At 51.7% G+C, this 19,626-nt stretch overlaps 3 protein-coding genes across 28 annotated transcripts; 1 reads left to right on the forward strand and 2 right to left on the reverse strand.

Annotated features, from left to right (window-relative positions):
- Nucleotides 1-944: 944 nt before the first annotated feature.
- On the reverse strand, nucleotides 945-12,614 carry BAG6 (BAG cochaperone 6). Of its 26 annotated transcripts, none has more exons than XM_045826286.1 (27): nucleotides 12,359-12,613; nucleotides 11,624-11,744; nucleotides 11,471-11,503; nucleotides 10,183-10,300; nucleotides 9,868-10,064; nucleotides 9,589-9,642; nucleotides 9,348-9,422; nucleotides 7,842-8,080; nucleotides 7,285-7,414; nucleotides 6,607-6,804; nucleotides 6,137-6,386; nucleotides 5,689-5,766; nucleotides 5,471-5,578; nucleotides 5,236-5,348; nucleotides 5,050-5,134; nucleotides 4,592-4,875; nucleotides 3,962-4,253; nucleotides 3,626-3,795; nucleotides 3,391-3,444; nucleotides 3,159-3,261; nucleotides 2,943-3,067; nucleotides 2,637-2,783; nucleotides 2,481-2,540; nucleotides 2,234-2,377; nucleotides 2,052-2,159; nucleotides 1,408-1,554; nucleotides 945-1,124 (listed from the first exon to the last, which is right to left on the reverse strand). In XM_045826286.1, exons 2-27 carry the CDS (start codon nucleotides 11,729-11,731, stop codon nucleotides 1,029-1,031), a joined length of 3,516 nt encoding a protein of 1,171 aa, XP_045682242.1. In that variant the 5' UTR covers nucleotides 11,732-11,744; nucleotides 12,359-12,613; the 3' UTR covers nucleotides 945-1,028. The 26 variants fall into 26 exon arrangements, with proteins under 26 accessions (XP_045682242.1, XP_045682259.1, XP_045682239.1 ...); XM_045826303.1 differs by having other exon boundaries at nucleotides 1,545-1,554; nucleotides 5,050-5,137; XM_045826283.1 differs by having other exon boundaries at nucleotides 5,050-5,137.
- Nucleotides 12,615-14,673: 2,059 nt separating this feature from the next.
- Nucleotides 14,674-16,778, forward strand: APOM (apolipoprotein M). The gene is made up of 6 exons (XM_045826312.1): nucleotides 14,674-14,885; nucleotides 15,283-15,437; nucleotides 15,720-15,793; nucleotides 15,891-15,989; nucleotides 16,168-16,266; nucleotides 16,638-16,778. Exons 1-6 carry the CDS (start codon nucleotides 14,766-14,768, stop codon nucleotides 16,661-16,663), a joined length of 573 nt encoding a protein of 190 aa, XP_045682268.1. The 5' UTR covers nucleotides 14,674-14,765; the 3' UTR covers nucleotides 16,664-16,778.
- A 471-nt stretch (nucleotides 16,779-17,249) lies between these two features.
- On the reverse strand, nucleotides 17,250-19,337 carry CUNH6orf47 (chromosome unknown C6orf47 homolog). Its single transcript, XM_045826311.1, has one exon. The coding sequence runs from the start codon at nucleotides 18,512-18,514 to the stop codon at nucleotides 17,621-17,623; it is 894 nt and encodes a 297-aa protein (XP_045682267.1). The 5' UTR covers nucleotides 18,515-19,337; the 3' UTR covers nucleotides 17,250-17,620.
- Nucleotides 19,338-19,626: the final 289 nt, after the last annotated feature.

The following is a 19,626-nucleotide window of genomic DNA, read 5'->3' on the forward strand; positions in this document are numbered from 1 at the left end:
TTTATTGTATCTTAAAAGTTTTGTGTACCAGGAGTCAGAGCTGGGCTCTGCTAGGCAAATGTGCTACGTGTGCCAGCAAGAGAAGTTGATCCTCATTCTGCAGCTGATAGCTGGGGTGTTCCCATAGAGCTTCCCTCATGTGTCTGGGGCCTTGGTGGGGCAGCTGAACTTTGTCAACCAGTTCAGCTACATGGTTGCTCCAACAAGATGTTCTCAGTGTCTCCAGATGGCTTAGGCCCATGAGCCAAAGTTCCAAAAACTTCTGACCTGGTCTTTGAATGTGTTTTCCATTGGCCCAGTGGAGTAGGGGACAGCAACTGCATGTCCAAAGGGAGGAATAGTTTGTAGCCCTGTCATTTTGATCCCATCCACAAATGGTGCCATACACACACATTTCTTTTTTTCCTTTATTGGAAGAGGGAAACACGGATCATTGGTTGCCTCTTGCACAACCCAAGCATGTGCCCTGACTAGGAATCAAACCTGCAACCTTTTGGTTCACAGGCCGTCAGTCAAACCACTGAGTCCCACCAGCCACCAAATGGTGCCTTCAGCTGTCAGACTCTGTTGAATGACATGAACAGTGGGGCTCCTTGAATGGGGTAGATCAGTTCTAGCACTGATCAATCTTGGTTGAGTTGCAATATGGTACCACTGCATGATAGTCACAGACCTATACCTTATGGCTCCTGCTGCTTAGGAATTAAATTTTTTTTTTTTTTTAAAACTGGACAGTCTGAGAACCCAATCCTAGCGTGCACCTGGAACAGATTCCTTGTTTTAGAACTTGGGTCCTATGTATGTGGAAAATGCCTCTGCATGAAAAATTTTAAATGGGCAACTGTCCAAAATTGTCTGTTATAGCGAGGCATTACTCAATTTTAAGTCAAATTCAGAGGTTAAAGAGCTTAAACTACTTAATGAAGGCAATTTAGAGACAAAAGGGCCAGGAAAATCTGACTTTTATTTCTTAAATACTGTAAAGGAAGAGGGGGGAAATGGTCCCCTGATGAAAGTGGGGCAAGGAGCTAGGGATCCTCAGCAAAGGCCCGGTGGGCATTAGGGAAGCGCTGGGGGCTATAGTTGGGATCTTCCTGCAGTCGCTTCTGTATATCAGCCCGGAGCTAGAAAGAGAGCAAGCAGGTTGGAAGGGCATTGGCTAAGACCCTAGGATCCCAGCAAGCACACAAGGTTTATCCCTCAGGAGCTAACACTCTCCCCACCAGCCAGTCAGTAGCCCAATAAGGCATCAAAGAGCTTTCCCAGATGCCACTAGGGAAAAACATTTAAAAATACAAGTGGTAGCCCCAGACTAACCAATTCATCTCTGAAGGAATCTGGGGTAGAGGGTCCCTAGCCCAACCCCTCCCACTAGACCATCCCTATTCTGCTTTAAGGTGGGGACACCTGCTGCCTGTAGCTCTCCTGAACCTCTGGTGCCTCCAGGTCCTGGCTCAGGCTCTCAGGGCTTGTCAGGGGCCGAGCTCCGGCTGCCTTAGCTGCCCGGCTCACGGCCTCTGAAAGAAGCAGCTGGGGGCCCTCACCCTGCATCGTCTGGGAGACGGGGTTGAGAGGAAAAAAAGGACCAACGTCAGATCCAGTGCCACCACCCAGCTCACCCTTTCAATGAGTCAACCAGTCTCCACACTAGGGGAAAGAAGGCATATAGTCCTTGTTTGGTTTTAACAGCAAGAATGCCTTTGTAATTTTGTTTGGCTCTGGCCAAAAACAGCATTTGAATGTGCTGGAGTTGGTCTTCAAAACAAGAGGGGCAGGACAGGTCAGGCCATCAGCATTCAAAACTAGCTGGTCCACAAGAAGCAGCCCACTATAAGCAAACAGCCCCAGTTACATGGGGATTAGGCAGCTGAGGGATGACAGTACTGCTGGTCAAGAGACTAATGGGATATCTGAGAAATTCTGAGTCTCAGGTTTCTTCAATTAAGTGAGGGGGCTAAGCTAGGAAAAATTCCATCCAGCTCAATTTGTTTGATTCTTAGTATGATGGGAATTTGGATAAAGTGGGATCCTCAGAGGTGAGGAAAACCAACCTTGCGTCTCTTGGCAGGCATACCACTGAGGTAGGCGTCGCTTAGGGGAGGCTGCGGTTTCACCTTCCTCTGGCTCTGAATGTCCTGCTGGATGATAGGGACCCATTCCTGGGGAAGAAATTATTAGAAAGTAATGGCCACAACTTGCAGTTGCCTTAGCCCACTGGTCACCTGACACTTACTGGGGGGACTGCAGCTGCCCAAGGTTCTGTCTCAGCAGAAGCTCCATCCTGTTCATCTCGGGAGCCCCCCTCAGGGGCAGGAGGTGGACGTCGTGACATAGCCTCTTCTGCTGTTGTTCCAGGTGCTGGAGAAGCATTCTCCCGCTGGGAGTCAAACAGCAGGCAGATGCAGAATCTCTGCCACTAGAACCCTCCACCCCTACCCTTCCACTCCAACTTATCTGGCCCCTCAACCTCTCCCTGGTACCTGAGGCTCAGGGGAAGTTCTCTCTGATCCCTGAACTTCCATCGGCTCCTCAGAAAGGGGCTGTGGAATTGGACAGGGGAGAACACAAAATCCCTTTCAAATCACTCCAGTTCCCTCAAGTCCCCTGATCCCACAGCCCATCATCAGGTCCTTTACCTGTGGGGGATCACCAACCCTGCGAACATATCTGAGGATGGCATCAGGGCCTACAGGCATGTGCTCCAGGACCACCTGAAGCCTCAGTCCCATCATAGTGGTCAGCCAGCTCACCAAGGAGGGGTTTACCCCACGAGACATGCGACGCTGAGGGGCAGAGAGCAGACTCAAACACAACACCCTCAACCAGCTTTTAAAAGGTTTCAAAGGGTAAAGAAGTTTGGAAAAGAAAAAAACTGCAGGACACCAGAGAATGGAAACCTGAGGAAACGAAAGCCTGGGGATCTGGGGCTGGGTGGTGCTTACAATCCGGCCATTGATGACAGCAGCTAGCTCCATCTGCTGGCCCCCCAAGCAGTGCAAGTTCAGAGCAAGGCATTCAAACAGGCCCTGGTTACACAACTCCAGCAAACGGGCCCCAAATCCACTGTCTGTGGGCAAGACAACAGGGAAGGAGTGGTGGCATCCCTCAGCCCCGCACACCCAACACTCCCCACTCACCCTGACCCAGCCGGCCCTGACCTGTGCAGTGCAGCACATGAGCAGCAATGCTATTAAACTGCTCTTGGAGAAATTCCAGATTTGTCCGGATGATGTCCACACCTGGCTGAACCTGCACCAAAGACTGAGAAAACACACAGAGACCCAAAAATCAGGAACCCCAAGACACTGGGAGTCAAGGAGGAGGCAGTAGGAACAGAAGCTCCCCTACCAGACCCAGGAGAGGATAACACAATGGGAAAGTGTTACTCACAAAACTCTCCCGAACATATTCTTCAAGCCCAGTGATCAATGTGTGGGTTGCCATCTACAGAGGGAGAGGGAGGGGACAGCACAGGTTTAGATTCAAATCCCAGCCCTCAAGGCACTTCCCCCTCCACCCCCAGGTAAGTCCAGGGACAATCATAGGTCCAGGTGACAGATAGAGTCAGGAATAAGAAATTAAAAGCGAAGAGGAGAAGAGCTCTGGAGCCCAGCTCTTCATTTACCCGGATGTTACCAGGTGTGGGTTCCTGGCCACCCAGGTAGTGCTGGTGGAAGAAGGATCGCAGCTGGGGCTGGAGCCGCTGCAGTGGCTGGAAATGCCCGTGGAGAAGCATGACCACATCCACCATAGAAAAGTTCTGGCACAGGAGTGAGAGCAGGGCCCCAAAGAATCCTGTGGACCGGGACAGAAGTTAGCAGTGATCTTTACTCGCTGGCCCACCCACCCACCCCTAGCCCATCACCCTCATCCCACCTTGGCAATACCCCTCAACATAGGTCATCTACCTTCCCCTGGCTGCCCTTTTCCTGGAGAAGGCCAAGGCACCCCCACTGCTCACCAAGAGCGCCGTCAGCCCCAGGCTCAAAGATGTTGCTGGACCCGCTGAGGCGCTGTATGAAAGCGGCAATGCTCTCACTGCTGCCAGCCCGAGCCCCCAGGGAGCCCAGCAGAGAGCTCAGCACGCCCTGCACCACTGAGGTAAAAAACTCTGGTGACAGACTTTCAGGACCCAGGCCTCCAGGACTCCCTGTGCCACCAGAAGGGGACCCTGGTGGGGGTGTGGTCTGCTGTTCTGAGGCCAGAGGTGGAGGTGGCGGGGGTGGAGGAGGTGGAGGGGCTGTCTGAGTCGCCTGGCAAACAGGAAAAAAAAGTACAGAAGATGAGGAGCTCTATTCTGTCTAGACTCCTTACAGCAGAATGCACATGAGAAGTTACTTAATGGCAGCGTTAAGCCAAGCAGCCACCTTTCTCCCTCTTAATGAGTTAGGTCAGGAAGCAGTGACACAAATGCTCCCTAAACCCCATTTTACTCATCTCCAAAATGTAAGGTTTATAGTCAATGGGTTCCCATGATTCCTTCCTACTGACATGTCACCAGGCACTGCAGCGGTGGCAGAATAATGGCAACAAGGCAACAGTACCTGGCTGGGCAAGGATAGGAAGGGCAAAGAGTAAACCACTCACTCACCTGCAAAAAGTCAGTCATGCCCTGAAGAAATGCAGGGACTCCAGGCATCGCCACAGTGATGGTGGGAGAAGCCACACCAGGCCCTCCATTGCCTGGCCCTGCAGGCCCCAGTAAGTTCCCCAGCAGCTGAGAGAACTGCAGATCAGAGGTGGAGGGTTGAGGGGGAGGAGGCTGGGTGGGCCCCCCGGGAGCAGGGCCAGCTGTGGTAGCTGTGTTGGTGGTGCCAGCACTGGCTGATGCAGTGGCAGGAGCTGGAGGTGGAGCCATTCCTGGGGTCCCCTGAGCTATAGGGACCAAAAGCAACAAGTTGAAATCCCCACTCCAGTCTTCGAGCAGGAAGGCCGGAACAAAGGGACTGAGTGAGAACTGGGAAACACCCATGAGGACGTCAGGGAGGGAGGGTAAGCCTTCAGAGCTATGGAAATCTAAGTTTGAGACAGGGAAAAACAAGGACTCACCCACAAGGACAGGCTGCATAAGAAGCTGCCCCACAAGGCCGCTCACCATCTGGGCCAAAGATGTATTGGTACCCAGACCAGCACCCTGCTGAGAGTGGGAGGCTTTCAGCCCTGCCCTTTCCATGCTCCACCACAGGACTCCCTCCCTAGACACCACCCCACCAAAGCTCTCCCACCCTTACTCACCAGAGTCCCCAAGACTGGGGGCCCCCCAGGATGGGAAGGCCGAGCCTGCGGAGGGGTGGGCCGGGCAATCACCACCCGGGTCGGAGCTGCCTGGAAACCTGGCATCTGCTGTCCTGCGCGTGGCACAGGGGAGAGACCAAAGGGGGCTGAGGCCTGGGTTCATGCCCACCAGCCGACAGCACCCGCCACCATGGACCTTGGCCCCCCTCCCAGGCCTCCCTTTCCAGGTCATTACCTGTGGCCGCGGAGGCAACAGCTGCCACCATGGCCTGATGAGTGATCTGGTGGGCGACGGCGTGCATGAACTCAGGGGACAGGGAGGGCAGCTGGATGAGGGTGGAGCCTGAGGGGCGGGTCTGATGTAACCTTGAATCTGGACCCCTTCAACCCACCCAATCGGCCCTACCCCTTCTCTACCTACAGTTCAGCCTAATCTGACACCCTCACTCTTACCCAGGGTCTGGCCATGACCAGGGGGTCCTAGGGGGCCAGTGGGGGCACTCGGAACTCCACCAGGCTGTGCACCAGAATCTGGGTAGGGAGACAGAGAGAGTGGCTCTGAGATGGGTGGGGCCAAGGCCTGACTGTCATCTCCTGAGATCAGTATGCTTCAGGCCCCCATTCCCCACCCAGAATGCCTACCTTCCTTTCCCTCCATCTAGACAGGGAGGAGGTGCTCCCTTCCTTATGTAAACAATCTCCAAGAACAAGCAGTCCTGCTGCCCCCAGCCACACACACACACACACACACACACACACACACACACACAAACTAAAGCTCCTGCTCTGGTCCCTCTGATACCACCAGCAGCCTTTCCCCTTCCCACCCTCACACTCCCTCACACCTCAGCATCAACCCCTCCTCTCACTGTGCTGCCCTTCCCTATTGACCCTAACTCACCTTGAATGTTCATGTGCATCATGACCACAGGTTCCACGCTCTGGTGGGAAATCCGGATGACCCTCGGGTGGCTGGTGGTTGGTAGGGGCGCTGGCCCTGGGGGAGGTGCCCCCTCAGTTGAGTCGACAGCAGCAGAAGAGGGAGCCAAGGATGAGGCCTGTCCAGGACCAGCAGGAGGTGCCTCTGCGCCATGAGTCGGCGGGGGTCGAGTCCCATTCCCAGTCATGGTCACAGTGGTCCCCACATTGATCTGGAGAAGACAAGACAGGTGGAGCAGAAATAAGAATAACACGAGAACCTAATCCAGAGTACTGTCCCATGACCTGCCTAAAGTCTCCCCCATCCTTCGTCTCTACATGTTTCCAAAGACTCCTCCTGATTTAACCTCCTTCAAGCGCAACAGGCACCCTGGGTCATCCTAACAACAGAGTTCCTCCATTCTTCCACAGGCCAGGCTTGCCCCAACCCACCTGGATGGGGATGGCTGCCTGCTGAAGCACCATGGGGGTGGTGTAGTGAGACATAGGTCGGACCACATGCAGGTGTCGTGGGGGCGCACAGGCCAGATTGCAGCGCAGATCAGACAGTGCCACAAAGGTGTTGCCTAGCAGCCGCAGGCTCTCCCCCACCAGGTTGATCAAGCGCTGGTCCTCTTCTCGACCCTCTTGCTGTAGCCCCAGGCCAAATACAGAAAGCCAAGGGAGAAAAAGAAAAATACAAAAAGGCAAAAAGTATCAGGCTGGAATCCATCTCACCAACCAAAGCAATACCACCTTCTGAAAATATCACATCCTCTAACCCTTTAGATGTAGCCTTGGAAGCTCCTGCACAGACCAAATCTTTGCAAAATCCTATTGTATACACATAAAGAATTTCCCACTAAAACAGACCCTATGGTGAGTCAATAAGTCATTGTCAACTAATCTCTCTTTACAAACTTGCTAAATAACTCAAGAAACTAAGGGGTGCAAAGACAGTGAATATTGCAAAGATTATCACCTGTCCTGAAGGAAGGAAAAGATCACTTATTTACAACTCTAGGGAGAGAGCACCACCTTGCAAGAAATCTTTTTTGCAGGGAAAGGGGGATGTGTATGTCAGCCTGTTCCACTTGGGGAGATCTGGGGTAAGGGGGTGGGCAGGCTCACATTGTTGTTGTAGTCTGTGTTGGCAGCGGCACCCAGAACCTCATAGTAGCGCTGCAGGAAGGGATGAAGGCGGCTTTCAAGCCGCTGGAGCTCCTGGAGCACCTCGACATACTCCGCAGGGGAAGGATGGCTGTAGGCAAACCCAAGAGACAGTGAGCCAAGGCCTTCCTCAGCTTCCCAACCTCACAGGTGCCAGGGACCACATCTGCCATCTCTCCCTGGCCTCCCAGAACCCTAGCCCAATCCCTTCCTGGACTGGCAGAGCCTGTTCTTTACCCCCAACCTATGGGAAGATGGGGCCTCTGTGAACTCAGGGGCAAGAATCTTGATAAGGAAGCACCATTTGGTTTTCCTTGCCCCGGAGAGAGCAGTGCGGCTCAGCTGCTAGTCCCAACTAGCAGGGGACTTTACCTACTCTAGGGTCCCTCCATGCTCCCAACACTAACCGTCCACATAAGACCTCCAAACAATCCTTCCTTCCCCACCACACCTCTCCCCGTCCTCATCCTTCACTTGAGATCCCAATCCCCCTCCCAAAAATGCCCTCCATCTCTCACTTGGGAGCATTTGTCTCTGGGGCAGGTGTTGGGCCCGCTGGGGCTGGGCCAGCAGGGGTGAGCTCCGGGCTCTGGGCTGGGGCACGCTCCTCCACTTCTTCTGCCTCCATGGGCTCCCGAGAAGACACTACGTTTTCGACTGGTTCTGATGTCTGAGAGCTCAAGGCTACTGGCTCTGGGGCAACAGTTGGTGTCTGTGCAGGCGGCTGATTGTGCTGTGCTTGGGACCCACCTCGACACTGAAGGTAGGGGAGAGTCAGGGTACCAAAGGCAGGATGAGACTGCTGCAGAGGACTAACCAGGTCAAAGGAGAATGAAGGGACAAGGTGCTCTAACTAGGTTCCCTGAAGGCAAGGCTTTGCATTTGTATCTTTGACTCCCTAGCAACCAATAAGAAACTTATGCAAATTAGGTGCACAATAAATATCTGAAACTCTTACAAATGAATTATTAACAAAAAGTGGGGACTGTGGCTTCCTAACCTCCACAAGAGAAGGAAAGGCCATTGGTCACAGACATAGCACAAACTAATAAAATCAGGACATACCAGTACCAAGTATCATAATTAAGAAAAATTTTTAAAAAGATTTTACTTATTTATTTTTAGAGAGGTGAGGGGAAGAAGAAAGAGAAGGAGAAAAACATCAATGTGTGGTTGCCTCCCACATACCCCCTACTGGGGATGTGGCCTGCAACCCAAGCCTGTGCCCTCACTGAGAATCAAACCAACCAGTGACCCTTTGGTTTGCAGGTCACACTCAAACCACTGAGCCACTGCAGCCAGGATATAATTAAGAAACTTAAAAAAGTATCAAGCTCTGGCCTGGTAGCTCAGGTGGCTAGAGCATTGTTCCAATACACTAAAGTTGTGGGTTCAATCCAGGGTCAGGATACATACAAGAATCAACCAATGAATGCATAGATAAGTACAACAATCGATGTTTCTCTCTCTCTCAAATCAATTAAAAAAAAAAAAAAAAGACACGAAAGCCTTCTTTAATTGAAATGAAATGCCACAAGCCCTAACTGGTGTGGCTCAGTTGGCTGGGCATCATCCCACAAAGCGAAACGTCACTGATTTGATTCCGCTCAGGGCACATGATTGGGTTGGGGGTTCAGTCCCCAGTCGGGGCGTGTACAAGAGGCAACAGATCAATGTCTGTCTGTCTGTCTCTCTTATTCTCTCTCTCATCAATGTCTCTCTCCCTTCCTTACCCTCTCTATAAAAATAAGTAAATGAAATCTTAAAAAAGAAAAGAGAAGCCATGAGAGTTATCTGACGGATCAGAAACAAACTTCCCAGATACTGGACACCAAAAGGATTAGCAGGGACAGGACAGCCTCACATAGATACTATAGGTACTTTTTCTGCCCAAAGAATGAGGACTGCAAAGAAGAAACCAGATTAGGAAGGAAACATCCAGTGAATGTGGCCAGTCATGCCTTCCCCGCCCTAGGCTGAGACAATGGGTAGGGAGGATGGAAAAACAGAGAAAGACCACTTACTTCCATCCGGGATAGTAAGGTCTGTATATCCCTGATCATGTGCTGAGCCATCACCAGCCGTACTCGGGGTTCACTCTATAATAAGAGAAGGAATATCACAGTAGGTCTGAAATGAAGGCACAAGCTGCAGAGCCTACTGAACCAGGTCCCAGCATCTCCTCAGCCAAGTCCAATCCGACCTCATGGACTCCTTCTCCTTCTCCCAGATCCCCTTCCCTGACCTTCCCAGGCTCCATGATACCTGAATTGGGGCCTGTTCCATGTTGATGTGAACATCCACAGCAGAGCCGTCACTCTGGGGAAAGGGTAAGGGAAGTTGCTCTGGGAGAAGCCAAATACTAAGGCCCCCACATTTCCAACTCATTCTCTGGAGACCCAATCCTTTCCTTCTCAAGACTGAGACCATTAGTAAACCACAGGGCCTTCCAAACCCAATCTAAACACTGAGGTCTCTCAGCTACTACCACAATCAAAATTTTACTTCCCCACAAAAACCATCCCACATGAAACACCGGCTTACAGGAAGGTTGAAGGTTCCAACCATGACATAGCTGTTGGCATTCCGGTCATGAACAGAGGCCCCAGGCCCCCGAGTACCAAGTGTGGGTCCCCCGCCATGGGTGGCTGAGGCAGATCCTGTCCCAGAAGATGCCCCCGAGGGGAGCTGAGTCTGAGGAGGAGCACGTTCTACCAGGTGAATAACCTTTCCCCCAACATCTGCAAAAATAAAAAAGATACACACCAAAACATTTTGTGATCAGTTAAACCTATGATTTCAGCTCATCCTTCTGGGCAGCTGCCTCAAACTCAGAACAGGCCCCCCCTACCCTCTTACTGTATTCCTGGAGCTTCTTATCATCCTGCAGAACCCGTCCCTGGTAGATAAGCCGTTGTTTCTCAGAGGGGATGCTGACAGAGGCAGCAATATGCTCCTTAAATTCCTTTACATTCATCTGTAAAGAAAGGGCACAAACAGGTAACAGCAAACGTAGGAAAGAGGAAGGACAAAAGAGGGACAACTGACTCGTGGAGATGAGGGGTAAAAACCATCCCATCATAAAATCACTTGTCTTGATTGTGAAGTAATTACTGCACAAACCCCCAAACTAAGACAACTCTTGTCAAAATACAATAAATATAATAAAGTTCAATTCTAGGCCTAAGAGAAAATTACATGGCTGAGAAACAGAAAAGTCAACTGATGGTCCCTTCACTCCTCTGCCTAGCTCCCAAGGGAATGTGTATCTAAAGGTATGAGTGACTGCTCCCCAAACACAAAATGATACAACTCTAGTTCCAAAGATAAAAGCAATGACAAGAAAGATGGGGTGGACAATATGATTGGTTCAGGAAGGAAGACTAAACAAAGAAAACACAAAAGAGAAAAATATTCCCTCTAACTAAACAACTCTTAGGAAGATTCAGGCTGTTTACACACACCTAATCACAAAAGCCTATATGGTTTCCTGAAATATATCTAATGTCACACTTTAAAAACCATGGGCCAACCCCTCACAATTTTGTCTCCCAGTATTAGAGTAGTAATGACATAGCTGTGCCCACATTTTCAAGCTAAAAAGATTCATAATATGCCACAAAACTTAGTAACTCAACTCAATGGTCTATTAAGCCTCTACCTACATTACCAGCCCTAATTTCTCACCTTTAAAAACAAAGTATAGCCCTGGCTGGTGTAGCTCAGTGGACTGAGTGCAGGCCTGTGAACCAAAGGGTCAAGGGTTCCATTCCCAGTCAGGGCACATGCCTGGGTTGCATGCCAGGTCCCCAGTAGGGGGTGTGTGAGAGGCAACCACACACTGTTGTTTCTCTCCCTCTCTCTCTTTCCCTCCCCCACTCTAAAAATAAACAAATAAAATCTTAAAAACAAAGACAGTATAGCCTTGACAAATTTTTATCTTTAAGTCATGCTTGTGTTTGGGGTCTGTGTGTTGTTTTCCCTTCCCAAAGGCAGAAAACATGCCTATCTCTTTGAGCTGGGGTTCACTTATGCAATCATGATAGCATCAAGATTCCCTCCTTCCTCCATATTTCCCTCTACACTGAGTTCTGCTGAGGTGGAGGAAGGAAGAACAAAATCTACTTCATTCAATAGAAGCCAATACCTTATTGCTCAGCAGTATCAGAAAATGTTTTGCCTAGAACATGAACAAAAGAATTAATGAAAGAAAATTGAGGACCAGAAAACCTTCTCCCAGGCTAAGGGGCACACAAGAGAAAGAGTTAATGGGTGCCTTCCAGAAGCACTGGGGTCTCACCTGGGCCCCCACAATAAAGGTCCGAGTTTGAGAGTCCAGGGTCTTCACCAGCACCTCCAGGCTGTCAGGCTCCTCCACTGTGGTACTGGCACTATTATTGGGTTCCATGGCCAACAGCTTTCTAAGGGAGAATAGAGAGAGGCCCACTGTCGCCCAAAGCTGATTTTATATACCCAGAAGCCTCCCCGGCCCGAGTCTCCGCCCCAATACCTAAAGAGTTTCTCCCACACAAGCACAAGCACAAGCACACCCCCACCCCTCTTCTGATTCCGGGGCACATGGAAATAAACGCAAAGTGCAGGAGACCGACGGGAAAGGAAGTTGGGCGACAGGAGGTGGGAGGGGCTCCAAGATGCCCATCACAAGCGAGAGCCAGTGGGGCTAGGAAGCAGGGAAGAAAGCACAATTCCAGTGTCATCAGCGGTCGCGATAGAAAGGTCCCAGAAACCCTGGGATGCTAGAAGCGGGGGGCTGGGGAGGGGGGGTCGCACTACATTCTGCGAAGAAAATGGTTTCGCGCACGCGCGTCACACCACAACCATTGAGCCCGCCTGTCACCACAGACCCAAACTGACGGACACTCACGGGGGGCCAGACCGGCTAGCTGACTGCCCCCCTCTTCTGCCTTCTTCCAGGGCTCCAGCAGAACGTCGCAATCAACACACACCAAATACACACACCACCACCCTGCGGCTCCACCCACGACTTCCCCACGGTGCCATCACTTCCGGTCACCTCCAACTTGCCACCGACGGTCACTTCCGTTTCCCCGACAGTATTTGGAGATCGCGAGGCGGAACTTCCGGCTCCCCCCAGGTTCCCAAGCCTCACTTTCGTGGGGCACGACTGAAAAGTCCGCGGCCCCAAACAGTGAGTTCCGGAGGACGAGACGGGCCGGGGCCGGCCTAGATGGGAGGGAGCCGAGCACCCCGAGGAGCCGCCACTGCTGCCGTCGCCCGGGGGACCGTACTGCGTCTGCGTGCGTCGCATTACGCATGCGTACACACTTAGACACTGCCCCGCCCTCCCTGGCGCGATTTATTTCCCCTGTGCGTGAGCTTGTACAGTAAGAGGTTGAGGTGGCCATTATAAACGCCTGAAAAAAATTACCAGGTGAGACTCTGTAACTGCCTTAGGAGGCTTTGGACAGTTGTTATGGATCTTGGAGTCTCGGGACTGGGGATTGTGCCTCGTTAATCTGCATTTAAGTCTTGGCCTGCAGAGACTTTGAGGCGGTACAGTCCTAGCCACCTAAAATGCCGTCTTCCTCGCACTCTTGCCCTCGGTGCTTCAGTACTTCGGCGCCTCCGGAAGTCGCCCTTTCCTACGGTTGGGGCTGGTTCGCGAGCTGTCCTGCGTGCGGTCGCGTGGTTGGGCCTACTCGGGTTTTGTCCGGCGGGCCTTTTGCGTAGTGTGGGCGCCATGTTCTTCACAACGCATTGCCCAGCCGAATCGACACGCCATGTTTTTGAGAAGCTAAGGATTTGCTACCTATCAGGACTTTTGTCCCCCCGCCCCCCAAAAAAAGTTTGCCTCCAAGTTTGGGAATTGGGAGCAAATGAAGTATGACCTGACCGAAACACTAGACTCTGTGGGAAATTGAATGGGCCGCCAAAGGGCTTCTGCAGACTGGGGTCCTGGGGTTACTGCCTCATTGCCCTCTTCCACCCCCACCCTGGGCCCCGCAATGCTGTTACTCTTTTACCCAGACACGTCACTGCTCTGGTGTCCAGCCTTTTGGGGATCCTTTGTACCCAGGCCCAGGAGTCTTTCAGTTAGGAGACCTAATACGCACCCATTTCGTGAGCACTTAGTTTGTACCAGCCAGTTTCCTAAAGTTTGTAACAGCCAGTTTCCTAAAGGTTGTACGTACCGTCACATTTAAAAGCCTTTCAGCATCTGGGGTAGTTACATCCACTTTATGAGTACATCTAGCAAACTAACAAATCCAGGCCTACCAGACTCATCTGGCTCAAGCGCTTCTACCTTACTGCCCCAGTACATTTTTTAGTGTGTGTTTTTTTTTTTTATAAAAAGTGTCAAAACATCACCCCAGAATGGAACAGTATAATGAAACCTCATATACCCTAAGTCCTAAGTCTCACTTCTCAGGGCAAAAAAAAAATTTTGGCAATCTGAGTTACATTACAAATAATTAAAAGGAAGCCCCCACCTTCACTGCATTAACTCCGCCGCCCCCGCCCCCCGCCACTTGGCACTATCTAGTGACTATCTTGACAATTTTTTCCTTACCTCCTATTATTTGAGAACGTATTGGCCACTGGAAACTAAGTGCTTTACAAACATTAATTTCAGCAAATGTTTAGGCTTGATGTGTAGGCTTTTGCAAAGAGCTTTATATGCATTATCTCTTAATTCTGAGATTATGATTTACTCACAGGTGAAAGAAATAGACATACAGATTGTCTAATAAGTAGTAGAGTGAGGGTTTGAACCCATTGCCAGACACCAAAATCGATCCTCTTTAATAGTCTCTTACTCCTAGTAATAAACATTGAGTGAATGGACTGTGTGTCAGTGAGCTTTTCTTCCTAGTGTACATAGTTTGCCCAGTTATAAACTTCAGAGAAAAAGCTACCTATCAGCCATGTCCCAGCACTTGGTTCATACTGTTCTAATGCACTTAATCAAATTGTATTACAATGATTTGTTTACACAGCTAGTTTTCCATAGATTGCCTTCAAGGTCAGGGACTGTATCTTAATCATTTTTATGTCCCAAGTCTTAGCCAGTTCCTGGCAAACAGCTGGGACTCAAAAACCATTTGGTAAGTGAGTGAATGAATCAATCCACCTCTCTTCAGTGCTGCACAACACAGCAGATGTCCAGCTCAGATCAACATCACAGGCTCTACCTGGAGAGCCCAGCTTTTCTGATAATTCCCAAGAGACCCTGGACATGCCAGGGTGTATTGTGGAATGGCTGCATCTAGAAGAGGGGGAGAGAGGGTCAAATACTGTAAGTAATCTATGTTTGGAAAACAAGGTTGAAGTTACTCATTAGCAGGTGAAAGGGTCAAGGATCAAGGCAAGGGGGCTGGAAGCAGAGTGGACTCAGCAGCCAGCAGGGGAGAACAGTTAAGGCACCAGCCACTCCACAAAGAACACCAGCTCTGAGTTGCATGAAGATGTTCCACCAAATTTGGGCAGCTCTGCTTTATCTCTATGGCATTCTCCTTAACTCTGTCTACCAGTGCCCTGAGCACAGTCAACTGACAACTCAGGGAGTGGATGGAAAAGAGGTATGTATGGACTAAGAATGGGAGTAGCTTCCAGTGGGGGTTCTGAGGGACTTGAGTGGGGGGCCTAGAATGAAAAAAAGGCCTAGAATAACCAGAAGCCACATTGGGAAAGGAAGAGAGTGTAAGTACTATGAAGATGAAAGCAAGGATAAGTAAAAATATGTAAGTACTTATGGCCATCAATGTGGAGACATGGTAGAATTGGGGGCAGGGGTTACTCAGGTTACTGAGCATAGGCAAAAAGGAAAAGTCATTTAATGACTCCCTGTCATGGATCTAAGCCCCAGTTGGAAAAAGGCAGCCAATACCTCCACCCCTAAGTCTTGCTGTTATGACAAAGACGTTGCATGAATCCTGCAGTGGGACCAACCCTCTTATGTTCCCCTTGTCTCTCCAGTTCCCAGAGCCCCACCTGGGCCAGTGGTACTTTATTGCAGGGGCAGCTCGCACCAAAGAGGAGTTGGCGACTTTTGACTCTGTCGACAACATTGTCTTCAACATGGCTGTGGGCTCTGCCCCGACGCAGCTCCAGCTTCGTGCTACTATTCGCACGTGAGTGGTAAGGGGGCAGAGGCACCAGTAGGTACAGTCTCTGCTCAAGGTGTGAGCACCTACCTGTAAAGAGCTGGGTTCTTTTGCATGTCCACTGTTCTCAGCCCACCTGAGTTCATAGACTCTATTAGTTTTCCTTTGCAGAGAGAGGGGCCTAACCATCCCTTGGCAGCCTGAAACCCAAGGCAACCTGGGCTTCAAGGAATAAGAGGGAATAACTGTTGGTACTGTGTGACTGAGGTGTCACTCAGTCTTTCCTCCTTGCCATCACCACCTCTTCAGGAAAAATGGGTCCTGTGTGCCCCGGGAATGGATCTACCACCTGACCGAGGGAAGCACAGATCTCAGAACTGAAGGTTGGTTCTCTCCAACCCTCCGTCTCCCCAAACCCCCTGGTTTGCTTGATCTTGCATCTCTGTCCTCATTCTTCCCCCCACCGACCCATGCTGACAGGCCGCCCTGACATGAAGACCAAACTCTTCTCCAGTTCATGCCCAGGTGGAATCATGCTGAAGGAGATGGGCCAGGGTTACCAGCGCTTCCTCCTCTACAGTGAGTGAGGCAAAAGGCAGGATGGGTTGGAAGGAAACACAGGAGAGGGAGGAAAACCCCTTACTCTAGGTCCTGTAACATCATTCCAGGGAGGTCTGGGTGCTTCCCAGGAGGTCCTCACCAGGGTGGGGAGCTAAGTAGAGGTTTTGATGGGCCTGGCCCTGCTGTGCCCTTCCAGATCGCTCACCACATCCTCCTGAGAAGTGCGTGGAGGAATTCCAGTCCCTGACCTCCTGCCTGGATTTCAAGGCCTTCTTACTGACTCCTAGGAAACAAGGTGAGGGGGTAAAGTCCCACAGAAGAGAAATGACTCACCAAGTCTTCTGTGGGTGCTGGTTGAAAGGGACTCAAGTGATGTCACCAGAGGGCAAGACCAAAGGCTGGTATCATCAGATTGGCAGTGCTCACACCTCCATTTGTGTCATAGGTGGAGATGGCCCCAGAGGGGCTATGGGGTACTCAAGAGAGGTTTCTGGGTTTGCAGTGGATAAAGGGGGCAGAGTCAGACACAGGAAGGAAAATAGGCCTCAGAGACCCCTTTGACAGGGGAGGAATGAGGGAATGCATTCTCTCCCACCCATTACTAGCAACCTTGCTTCTCTTCCTGAATTTCCTTCCTTTCCATCCTTTTCTTCCTCCTCCCACCAGGAGTCTGTAACCAATCCAGTAACTGACCTGTGGCTACATATGTGCCCCCAGATGGATTCATTGGGAGCTAAGGTAGTGGTGGGGGAGAAGAGAGCCGAAGAATCCCTCTCAATAGCAATAAAGATTATTTTTCCATCCTCATCTCATGTTGGGGTTTTTCTCCAGACATCAATCCCACTCCAATTTCAAAACTCCCCCTGAAACTTCTACCACCTAAACCCGCAGCTGGATGGTGTCAGGATGGACACTGAGTGGCACTAACTCACTTTGTAGTGGTATATTTAGGATTTGGTGTGACACATTGACTTATTGCTGAGTTAGCAACCCCTAACCTCTGTCTGGGGACTGCAGTGCTTCCCCACACTGCTGCCTGGGCTGTCAGTTCCTAAGCCAGTCCTCCTGCCAGTACCGCCTGCACCATCCCCACTCCTTCTGGTTCCCAGGAACACCACATTCCTGCAAGCTCCCTGTCACTTGTGTACCCCATCCAGGCCCCAAGTCCAACCACCTAAGAGCTCCTCTCTTCCCTAGATGTCCCAAGATCCAAGGGACCCCTTGGTCTCCCAACCACCCTCTTACCCCAGCCAGAGTTCTGCCTGTCCCTGGGGAGTCTTGAGAGGTAGAAAGGACCCTTTAGTCTTTATTTTCCACCACCACACTCTTTGTTTTTTTGCTTTTACAAAGTGAAGGTAAAAAAAAAAAAAAAAGAACGGAAGGTGGGAGAAATATAAAATCAAAAAATAACAACAGCTGGTGAATACAAGGGCCATGCCCCCACTGTCCATAAACCTGAACAGCTCTTCTTTCCTATGGGTGAGGTGGAGGCCTGTGCCCTCATACTCTAGGGCTTCTTTCCTATCCCTGAGGTCCCTGTGCTTACAATCTGGGTCATGCCCCTCACTCTCCTCCTAAAGGCCACACTGTCTTCACTTTTGCTCCCGGTCCACTGAGTGGGGAGCCCTGGGTCACACCCTACTCTGAGGTCACAGCCCCTTTCCTGGGTCTCCCCTCTGCTCCTCACCCTCCCTCCCCAACTTCTCACCCTCCAAGTCAGTGTCTTCCTCATTCCCGCTGGACTCCCGGAGGCTAACAGCCAGCACCAGGGCCTGTAGGAGACCAAAGAGGCAGGCAAAGTGCAGGGGGTGAGCAGTAAGTAGGCTCAGCACAGCGTGGAGCCCATGCAGGGCAGCCAGGAAGGACAGCAGCCCATGAAGCCAGAGGCCCAGGGGCCCACTCAGGCCCAATGCGTCCAAGGCTGCCCGCAGTGGCCGTGAACACAACCCCAGCAGGGCTGAGGCCAGTAGCTCCAGCAAGTGCAGGGTCAGGTTGGTAGAGATCTGCAGGCACTCCTCTGGGCCCCCCAGGTATTGCAAGGGAGCCCCTGCTCCCCCACCTGGTTCCCCCCGCAGCCAGCCCAGCAGCTTCTGACGCCGCTGCCAGCTGGGCTTCTCCACTGGCGCTTCAGGCCCAGGGGGGTCCAGTCCCCCTTCAGGGGACACTCCAGATTTCCTGGTGCCACCTGAGTCCACAGGATCCCATCCCAGTTTGGAAATAGTCTCTGCAGCCTCCAGTCTTCCAGCTTCTTGAGTGCTGGTGCTAGTCTTGACCCTCTTGAAGGAATCCATTCTTCTGCTCCCCAGTTGCTCAACTTGCGTCCCCCTGCTTGGTCCTGGAGCAGCTCCAGAACTCCAGGCCCCTGAGTCCTTCGTCTTGGGAGGCCCCACCTCTCCCATGGTTTCTGGTGCGCTGTCCCAGTCACTCCCTGAATTCTCAGAGGAACTGTTCACCTGACTGGGTTCTGTGGTGGGCAGGTCAGGCCTGGGTTTCCTGTGGCCCCAAGGGCGAGGCAGCCAGCCACCAAGCCGTCGGAGGAACATAACTGGAGTGCGTAATGAGCCCCCAAATTCTGGGGCCCTCACTGCTCAGGCTTGGGGATTGAGGGGCTCCTCAGAAGACAGAGTCTATTCAGGCTCAGAAGAGCAGGTATCTGTTTGGAGAATCGTATTCTGAATTCAGAAGTGGCTACCCACTTCCCTGAATAGTCGTGAAGCCTCCAGTGGGGCAGGCGGCTTGTTTCCTTTTCAGTTGTAAGATAAAGGAAGGAGGCACATTCAAATTCATTCACCACCACCACCACCCCACACACGAGTCCAAGACTCAGGATCTGATAAGGTCCAGGTCACCCCGACAGTGTCCTCCCTGTTTCCGGATTTCCTTCCCAGCAAGCAGTACACTGAGTTTCACTCACCAAGGCCACGCCCCAAGGTGTCCCCAAAACTGGGGACGCGGTACTCCATCATGAAGGAAGGTAGCTGGAGGATCACCCCGGTCCTAGATGCTCCCGAAGTGGGGGTTCCTGAATGGCTGGCTTAAAGGATCTTGGTAATAGGAATCCTCCTATTGAAAGGAGGAGGGAAGAGTTCAGGGAACTCCAGCCAGCAGGTTCGTCCCTTGAACTAGATGGCCATGACTCCTACAAAGCGGCTGGATGTGCCCCAAGCACGCAGCTGAGACGCAACCTCCGAAAGGTCAGGCCAGAGGCGTCCTCAGAGATCTCAGTGGCGAGGCAAAGCGCCGGACCCAGGCGTTGGGGTGCTGCAGGCTGCTGTTGCCCCTCCTCCTAGGCCCAGCATCGGTGCTGCGGCCTCACCAAGCCGTCCGGAGCACCCAAGTCCGGAAGCAGCTGCACTGGGGCTGAAGGACCGTAGGGGCGGAGCCAGCAACTCGCAGGAAGGACTCTGCGGAAGGCCCGCCCGTCGCGTCATTAGTGCGTAATCAGCCGACCTCAGCGGCCCCCAGAGCCAATGTATCAACCTAGCCCTCCATTTTCATCACTCAGAACCCCCCCGGGAGTCGCCCATGTCTCCCCAACTCGCCTCCCCCCCTTGGCCCCCTGCCTTGGAGTCTTTTCCCCCAACCCCCACCACTGGTCTTCGTACCCATGAATTTACCAAGAGCCCTTCCGGAAATAGCTGAGATTTGGTACTTG

The sequence above is a fragment of the Phyllostomus hastatus genome, unplaced genomic scaffold (assembly GCF_019186645.2).
Source record: "Phyllostomus hastatus isolate PE091 unplaced genomic scaffold, TTU_PhHast_1.1 phas_scaffold_60, whole genome shotgun sequence".
NCBI lineage: Eukaryota > Metazoa > Chordata > Mammalia > Chiroptera > Phyllostomidae > Phyllostomus > Phyllostomus hastatus.

Coding starts and splice junctions, on each gene's coding strand:
- CUNH6orf47 (XM_045826311.1), bottom strand. CDS start 18,514: ATGTTCCTCCGACGGCTTGGTGGCTGGCTGCCTCGCCCTTGGGGCCAC.
- BAG6 (XM_045826283.1), bottom strand. CDS start 11,731: ATGGAACCCAATAATAGTGCCAGTACCACAGTGGAGGAGCCTGACAGC. Junction 11,504..11,623: donor CCTTTATTGTGGGGGCCCAG/GTGAGACCCCAG, acceptor TTCATGTTCTAG/GCAAAACATTTTCTGATACT. Junction 1,555..2,051: donor TGCCTGCCAAGAGACGCAAG/GTTGGTTTTCCT, acceptor CCCGTCTCCCAG/ACGATGCAGGGTGAGGGCCC.
- APOM (XM_045826312.1), top strand. CDS start 14,766: ATGAAGATGTTCCACCAAATTTGGGCAGCTCTGCTTTATCTCTATGGC. Junction 14,886..15,282: donor AGGGAGTGGATGGAAAAGAG/GTATGTATGGAC, acceptor TTGTCTCTCCAG/TTCCCAGAGCCCCACCTGGG. Junction 15,794..15,890: donor CACAGATCTCAGAACTGAAG/GTTGGTTCTCTC, acceptor CCATGCTGACAG/GCCGCCCTGACATGAAGACC.